This window comes from Zonotrichia albicollis, chromosome 23 (genome assembly GCF_047830755.1).
Source record: "Zonotrichia albicollis isolate bZonAlb1 chromosome 23, bZonAlb1.hap1, whole genome shotgun sequence".
In the NCBI taxonomy this organism is placed as follows: Eukaryota; Metazoa; Chordata; class Aves; order Passeriformes; family Passerellidae; genus Zonotrichia; species Zonotrichia albicollis.
This window is the reverse complement of record NC_133841.1, coordinates 4,024,502-4,033,493: the sequence shown is the minus strand read 5'-3', so window position 1 is coordinate 4,033,493 and position 8,992 is coordinate 4,024,502. Positions and strand designations below refer to the sequence as shown.

The following is an 8,992-nucleotide window of genomic DNA, read 5'->3' as shown; positions in this document are numbered from 1 at the left end:
CCCTGCTGCACTCAGATCTCGGGGCCCAGCGCTTGGCCCTGGCACTGGACACTGCTCCTGGGGCACTGCGGCCCCTCTGGCACAGAGCAGCTGGGCCATGGCAGCACAGGGCACAGCCCCACTGCCTGTGACAGCCCTTTGGCTTTGCTCTGCTCACCCAGAGCAGCTTCAGGGACAGGACAGTGGGTGCCTCACCATCCTGTCCTGGCAAGGACAAAGGGATTTATTGCCCCATGGTGTAAATCCTTCCTACATCTTTGGGGAAAATCAAAAAAAGCTCCCTGTGTGACTGGGAAAAGAAAGGAGGAAAATGAGGTGTCTCCTTCCTTGTGAGCCTTGCTAGCTGCCACCAGCTCTGCCCATCTGTGTCAGATGGCTTCCAAGAGGAGGATTTTATCCTCCCACATGTCCAGTGCCAGTCCAAAGCCCCAACTGCATTGCCCTGACCTTTAATGAATCTTGCAGTGACTGTGGCTCGTTCTTGCTCTCTGCAGCAGTCACTGGCCAGGTGGCCTTGGAGCAGCAGCCCAGGGAAGTGACCGTGCGAGAGGGTGATGAATTCACCTTTCAGTGCAGCATGAAGGGAGATGATATGAGCAACTACTTCATGTACTGGTACCGTCAGGATGCACGGGGCTCTCTGGAATGGATTAACAGGGATGGTGGTGCCTATGGAGACGGTTTCCAAGATCGCTTTGTGGGATCAATGCAGACGTCCAAGAACAGCTTCACACTGCAGCTCGCGGCAGCAAGCCCAGGCGATGCAGCAACGTATTACTGTGCAGCAAGAATCACCCTGGAGCAGCTCTGCAGCAGAGTTAACCAAAAACCAACAGATGGGGAAGACAGATCTCTCAGCATTTTTTTCTGGCAGCTGCTGCCCAGGGCTCTTCTCAGGCAATGGCAGGTGCAGGAAATGTCCCTCTGGTTTGATGGCACTAAAAGGCACTGGAGGGAGGGCTGCTGGAAGGGCTGGTGCCATTGATGGTGCAGGAGGATCTGTGCTGGGAGCTGCAGAGGCTTAAATATGGGGAAATGCAGGGTTAGTGCACCTTGCCTGGGCTCCTGTCCAGCACAGCTTCATTTCTCCTCTTTGCCTTGCCTTCGTTTTCAGCCCTTTTTCCTCAGGGACAGTCAACATGATTTGAGAAGTGGGGATTGGGATTAGCCACACTGACAGCATTCTACAGTGAGACAAAGGGTCTTGCTGATGAGGAGTGAGGGGATGTTGTGCATTCTTCATTCAGTTGAGCTCCCAGCACTGACTTCCCTGGAAACCTTCTGGACAAATCCTTTCATTATGGCCTAGAGAAAGGCTCAGTGACATGGATTTTGCAAGGGTACATATTCCTCCTCCCGGCCTCTCCACCTGAGCTGCGGGAAATGAAATTCCCGAAGGCTGGTCTGGCTGGTGAAGACTGAGGTGAATAAAGCATTCAGGACCTCAGCCCTGTCCCATATCCTCTGTCACCTGGTCCCCATCCCATTCAGCACTGGGCCCACGTTTTCCCAGCCTTGTTGGTTCATGCAACCTCCTGGCATGTTGTCCTGACTCCCTGCTCACTGGGGAGGAATCCTCTTCAGCTCAGCACTGCTGGGATTGAGGACCAGTGTGTCCTTGCTGGGCTCCCAGTCCTGGGAAGAACATGGACAGAGGGGAACAAATGCAATGAAGGGCCATGAACACAAGGAAGGGAACAGCTGACCTATAAGGAGAGCCTGGGAGATCTGGGTGCATTTAGTACAGATGAGAAATTGCTGGAACGGAAATTTGACACACGAATCCCTTGATGTCCCCAGCACTGGCCTTTGGTTTGTGTAAGGGAGAAATACACCAGGACCAGCTACTGCGGTTGGATTGTAAAGGGAGCCCCTTCTCCATCTCTCCTGCCTGCCCACCCTCCATTACACACATGTAGAGAGGCGGCCGAGTTTGTGCCACAGCGCCCCCTGCTGGCGCAGGGGAATCACCACACTCGCCCTGCCCGGCCGGGAGCCAGCAGCGCCCCTGCTGGCTGTGCCCAGAACTGCACCAAAGGGAAAGCGCCTGCGGCCGAGAAAGGCCGGGCCGGGGTGTCTGGGTCTGTTTGGTCCTGCTGCTGTTTTTTGTTTGGAGTGTTATATATACACATATTAGTAAAAACTTTTATTCCTCTTCTCACATCTTTCCTTGAAAGCCCCGTTATTTCTAAGTTATATTAATATGGAGGGAAGGGGATCATATTCTCCATTCCAAGAGAGGTTCCTGCCTTCCTGGGCAGACATCTGTCTTTCAGACTTGGACAGCTACAACCATTTATGTTAGGCAGCACTGTCAGCAGATGGAACAGCCGCAGACACACTCAAAGTACATTTATTTCAGTGATCTTAACACCCCGTTGCTCAGGGGGAATCCCTGAGCAAGAGCCAGGCAGAGGCAAGGAGAGACCCTGGCATGTAAATTTGGTTCGTGTTAGAGGATCCCTGGATGCAGTTCACCCTGAGCTGTCAAGGGTAATTCGCAGCTGGAAGGTCACTTCAGCAATTTACGACCCTCCTGCATCCTCTGCTTTTCATTCGTTCCTTCCAAGATCGCCAGAGTCAGCCTGCTACATCCCAGAACTCTGTTCACACTACCACTAGCATCTACAACGAGAGTACTAGGGGGATTAGACTGCATTGTAAGAAATGCTCTGAAAGAACACCAGAGGTACTCATTGTTTTTCTGCTTTCTATCCACCTAAACTCCATCAGACCTTTCATAGGTGTCACATAATACCCACGTTCTCAGTTACAACTCAACCTCTCTGATATTATTTGAGATCCTTCCTTGGAAGCCGTGCAATGTTTCTTTATGTGGTGTGTTTGGTCTCAAACCACTGAAGATGTCATGTGACTGCTAGTATAATCCAATATTCTGTGTAGTGGAACAGAGACAGTTTTTGTTACGAAATATATCACTGTGGACTGGGCTGGGCTTACCACAATGATATAAACAGCATAAGGACCTGTACAAAAACAAAAAGAGGGAAAGAAGGTGACAAATGTTGGGAAAGAAAGGAGATGAGGGACTCTAATGATTAAGAAGAGAAGAACAATATTCTTCCTATATTTCCTTGTATCCTGGATACATAAAAGAGCTCATGAAGGTTCTAAAAGGTGGAAGAAAGGGGGAAGTTGAAAGTTCTATACTCAATCAAGCTTTTTGAAATCACTGAACACGTCAATTAACCTTTATTCCCTTTCCAGTTTTGCAAGTAAATCTACCTCTGGATCCTCCCATGGACTTCCAGCCAGGGATAATTAGAAGGAACGGCTTTTCACCACCTGCTTTTACAACATTTTTGAACACCATGAGGAAAGAATCAGTTATTGGAATAAGCCTCAGCAGTGTGTGGATTAATAAGCTTGTATTTGGACCAGGGACGACTCTCACAGTTGAACCAAGTAAGTGACATTTTTTTATTCCGAAAACTCCATTTAAAATTAATGTGGGGGATAACAAGGGAATTTAAAGGTTTGGGTTGACTGAAAAAATTTTCAGCTGCAATAATCCCTTGAATGCACCCGCTCCCCAGCTGGGCTTTCAAGCCAAACCCTCAGCTTGGATCTGCTCAGGAAGGTTTCCCAGGAACATCTGGGCTGACTCTGCACAGCACCATTATTCCATGATCCCCAAACACCAGCAGGGCACTACTTAGCCTGTGGTAACTTATTCCCACTTTGGGCAGCACTCTGGCCTAAATTCACTGTCCAGTGTCCAATTCTCCAGTGGGCTTGCACTGACTGACTTGGGGCAGGAATGCAGAGCTCAGTGAGGAGCTCCCAGCATGAGGAGTTTTGAGACAGATCTGTAACTCCTGGTTGGAGAAGTTCTCATTTGACACTGGCACCACCACACTGAGAGTGTCCCCGGGTAAGGCATTCCACTGTCCTGGGGACAGAGCAGGAAGGAGGTGAAATAGCCTTGGGCTTAAATTCTCACAAGTGCCTCATAGCCAAGAGCTCCTGGAATGAAAGAAAATTGGCTGCCATGTTGTGTGGGTTCTGAAAAGACCAATGTGGGGAGTAGGGTTTATAGGAAGCCTGACTTATTCCTATCTTTCTTTGGAATTCTGTAGTGAACAATAAAGGTGCAGGTCACCCCAAGCTTTTCGAGGGAAATGTGAATGTTGGGGTGGCAGAGGGGTTTTTGATATTGATCTCTGTGATCCTGAAGTACCAGATGCATCTCTCAGGAATTGTCGCTTTGCTTTCAGAGGTCTGCGTGTCTTTAAAGTGTGGCAAGAATGTCCCACATTATTTTACATCCCTAAACTTCCTACTATATCTCCAGAAAGACGTGGAACTGCTTTGGGTTCTGCCTAATATCTCTCCATGTCTGTAGGATATGTTGCATGGGAATAAAAATGTATTTGGAAAAACCTTACTGCACTTCCAATTCCAAAGGGACAAAAGAATGTAAACTTACCATTCTGCAGAAAGTCCTCTTCTTTCCTTGTTGTTCAATGATTTTCTTTTTCTAGCTAATGACAGGATACTTTGAGAGCTGCACAGAAACTCTGGAATTAAGTTTGCTAGTAAAATACATTGAACCTAAAGTGTCAAAGTCCCATTTGATTCTGCTGAAATACTTAATGTGTTGGAGTCTAGGTTTCCAGGATGTGAGCAACCTCCCCCTTTTGTTCAAATAAATTTGAACATAAACATAGAAGATTAATCCCTTCCAGAAGCAAGCAGTGGTAGGAATTCATGGCTGTGCTGTCAGGGAATGCAAACTAGTGGGACTCAGGTGAGCATTCTGGGGTCAGATAAAAGAAATCTTCTGCTCTCTGAACTACAGTTTCACTGTATGCGTTATTGCTTGCTGAAGATCCTGCCCAGGAAGCTATTGCAGAGAAGAAGCCTGTTTCTGTTCTGGCTGTTTGAAAAGCCTGGAGAGGAGACCACACGAAAAACCCTTGTCAGAGAAGGTCTTCTCAGAGAACACAGAACTCACAGCACTGACAGGCTCTGGCCAAGCCTGGTAGAACACCTGGGAAGGAAGTGTTGGATTTCTGGTGGGTGTCTGGCTGTTGCAGGTGTGCACAAGTGAGTAGTTCTGCCTTTTTGACCAGGAGAGCTGACCCATGAAGTTGTGGCAGAGCACAGTTTGGCTTTCACCTCAGTTCCTCAGCACTAGCACAGGGCTGATGGGGAAAGGGTGTAAAATCAGAGCTCCTTGGTCAAACTGCCATCAGTACCCTGGGATGAACAAAATGTTCGAGCTGAGGGATCTCTTGACCCACCTGCAAGGCAGACACCACGCAAAATGAAAAGCCTCATGCACCTCTCTTTAGCCAAGAGACCCCTCAGGATGCTCCTGACAAAGCAGACACGTCAATCTTGGTGGATGTGTCAGACAGCTTTTCATAAGGTGAGCCCTTTCTGACAAGGAAGGCTGCTGGAGGATTCCTTTCAGTTCCATGGTTTTAGTCTCATCCAAATTGCTAATCTGAGTTCAATCCTGACATTGGTTTTTGAGATCACCCTTGATTCTCCACTTGTGACCTGACCTAGAGGCAAAGATATTTTGTTTAAAAAACAAGTCATGGTACCACAATAATTTGTGGGCAACTAAATTCTTTTGACACCAATATTTTTTTTTGTGAGACAGATGGTGGAGAGTTTCTGCTATCTTCTTTTGTTATTTGTAGCTCTAATGCCAAGGAATAATGACATAAAAGAGAGTAAATAAGAATGTTCAAATTAGTCACAGATGGAGTACATGTGAATTTTGGGTCACTCAGCACCCAGACAAGCCTGCAGTAAAATCAATCCTGTCCAAACCATGCTTTTCTTTCCAGACATTTCCAACATTTCTGACCCTCAAGTCATTGTGATGAAATCAAAGAAACTGGAAGGAGGTGGCAGCGCTGGGAAAGCAGCTTGTTTGGCAAGGAACTCCGCTACAAAGAACATCAGATTGGAGATGCCCTCTCAGGAGGTGGTCTATGAACAGAGCCCATCCATTTTGACGTCACAGGGCTTGTACAATGCAATTAAAGTGGTCAGGGTGACAAAAGACACAGAGGTGACCTGCACGGCCAAATTCCCCGACCGCACGATAACAGCAGAGCCAGGTACAGTTTGGTGGCACAGCTGTCACTTATTTCTGGAGACAGTGGCCTGTGGGGCCTGGTGTTCTCCTTCTGGGCAGCACTGCCCTGGGCAGCCAGCAGAAATAAGAAAGACATTTGGGATTTCAGCAGGGAGAGCAGAGAAGGATGTTTCAAAGCATTTAAAAGAAATGGTTTTTCAACTGTTTAAATATTTTGAGATACTTTTCTTGGGAGAAGAAGAAAGACACAATCTATTTCTTTAAAATGGGAATTTCCTTATGATGCAATATTTTAGCTTATAGCAGGAAACCTCCTGCAGCACAAGCTGGAACAGCCCTTTGAATACCAACACAAAGTTAAAGGACGAGTATGTTGTGAGGGTTTTTTAATTAAATTAATTGTTACATTTGGCGGGTTTACTCTTTTAGCCATGAAGGTCATTCAAATAGTAAAACAAAACAATGCAGGAATTTTTCTGTCTCCTGCAACTGCATGGAGCACTTGTCTCCTCATATTAATGTCAGAATTACTCCTGACGTGCTGAAGCCCAGTCAGTATGTTCCTCTGATTTTCTATGAGAAATGTCAACTAAACATTTTTTTATTATCCTGTATAAAAGGTGTATATAGTTTAAATTGCCTTTTCTTTATCATGCTACAGAAGAGGAGGCTGAAGAACCAATAACAGGATTTGGGGAACAAAACAGAACCAGAACAGAGTTAGGGGCCAGTGAGAGGGTTTGCAACAGCACAAACATCTCAGCACAAGGTGAGTTACCCAAACAGGATGTGAAGTTACATTGCTCTCTGGGGGATAAAGGCATGGAAATGTATTTTCTCCAGGGCAGAGGACTCAGAACACAACACATTCACCAGACACAAGCTGCTGTTCCAAGGTTGCTGTTCCAAGGTTGCTGTTCCAAGGTTGCTCTCCTGTTGTTGCCATATTATCTCATAGCTGTTCCTTTGCTGCTCTTCCTCTCCCTGAAACTCTCACCTGTGGATTTTCCACTTTCTGCCAAGTCACAGCACCCAAACCCAGACCATGATCTCTCCCCTCTTTTCTGGCCACTGAGCAGATGCTGGAGGGCAGAGAGTGAACATGCTGTCCATGACTGTGCTGGGTTTGAGAGTCCTGCTGGCAAAGAGCATCGCCTTCAATGCCCTCATGAGCATCAAGTTGTTTCTTTTCTGAGGTAAGGGAGCTCACAGGTCTCAAACACTGGTTCAGAGGCCCAATTTCATTAAATGTACTTTAATCCTCCCTTTGCTCTTCCAGACATGGGGAATGAACCCAAAGAAGAGCAGGAAAGAACGTGAACCAGCAGCACAAGGGGGCTGAACAAGCAGGGCCAGAGCTGCTGACAGAGACCAGCCAGGACACGAGGCAGCACCTTCCCCTGAAGACACGCAACACTCTGCACTCCTGCTGGCCAGCTGATTTACACTGAAGAGTTTTGAGTGCTTTTGCTGTTTCCTCTCCTCTGAACACTGAGGAGAGTGGATTTATCCTCATCCTTCTGCTAAGTAAATGCCTCCACTCTACTGGCATTTGCACACCAGTGTCCAACCTGCTTTGAAAACTCCAGTGCTCACTGCAGATAGATGGCCTTTGAAAAGCACCGCTCCCAGGCATCTTGTGTTACTGCCTGTGGAACTGGAGTAGCACTGCTGGGGGAATTCCAGCACAGGAACTGCCATTTTTAGCTTAGGGTTTTAGATACTTCAAATATCCAAAAATGTGTATTGCAGATAAGAAGAGCTGTGTAGAATCTGAAGCGATTTCATTCATCTAGATAATGTTCATATCTTGATTAAGCCTGTATTTCTTCTGCCAAATGTATTGCAAGCACATTTTAGGTTCCTGTAATAGTGACAAAAATAAACTTGTGCAAGCACAAAATACTGTGGGTTTTCTGTGATTTTTCTTCTGAAACTAGGATGGAATTGCTGAAATCTAACTACCCTAAAAGCCCACTGGGATCAGAAACACAGATTTAAGAATGTAGACATCCTGTTAGCAGAATTTGTCTTTTGCAGACTTTGTGCAGGGAAATGTCTCTGGCATATTTTGGAGCCTCAGTGAGGAGAGTCCTTGCTGAAGGCACAAAGGAGGAAAATGCTCCTGTCAGCAGAGGAGAAACCCTGCTGCTGTTTTGCACTCAGGGACAGGAGGAAGGGGCCACCAGAAAATAATCTGGGGTGATTTGATGGATTGATAGTTTCCATAGCAACTTGGCTCCTGCCTAACAGAGCCCAGCCCACACCTTCCCCAGCTCATGCCCCTCTCACAGGCTACAGGCAGGATGCTGTGGTCACCATTTCTGACTCAGTCACACCAGGCAGCATTAACCCTCCCCTGCTTTTGCAAACACAAGGTAACCACATCCTGAAGGGGAGATAAGGCTTTGCTCCCCCTGCCTGAGCTCCTGCAGCCCTCAAGAGAGCCTCTGCCCAGGACACAGCAAGGGCTGCTGCACTGAGCTTGCTCAGCTCACACCCTCAGGCCTGGAGTGCTGAGAAGTCCTTTGAAAAGGAACTTCAGTTCCTTTTCCCCTGGGCAAAGGTGAACAAAACCCCTGACTAAAAGTATATAAAGAAAATTCAGCAGACATTTAAAACATCTCAGCAGACTGGGAGCAGCACAGAAGATACACAAAAGATAATGAGCATTAATGGACATCAGCTCCAAACATCAGCCCTGGCATGGTCAGAGACACCTGGTCTGGGAAAAGGTCGATGAGAGAACCAAGACTGAGAACCAAAATAACATCAAAGGTGTAGTGATCAATAAAACACCAAGCACTACAAACTGTGCCACTTGGCTGCAATGAGCATTGAACTAATGTATTTCCCTGGGTTTTGACTGTAGAAGCACAAGAAAACTCCAGCGAAAACATTGTCCGATGGACG

General features: G+C 47.0%; 1 gene segment (V, D, J or C); it reads left to right on the top strand.

The window, feature by feature from the left end:
- Positions 1–2,882: 2,882 nt before the first annotated feature.
- LOC141731567 (T cell receptor delta constant-like) lies at positions 2,883–7,950 on the top strand. The segment is given in 6 exon segments: positions 2,883–3,138; positions 3,229–3,426; positions 5,826–6,101; positions 6,741–6,848; positions 7,159–7,275; positions 7,359–7,950. Coding segments are annotated over 5 exon segments (714 nt in total).
- The last annotated feature ends 1,042 nt before the right edge of the window (positions 7,951–8,992 follow it).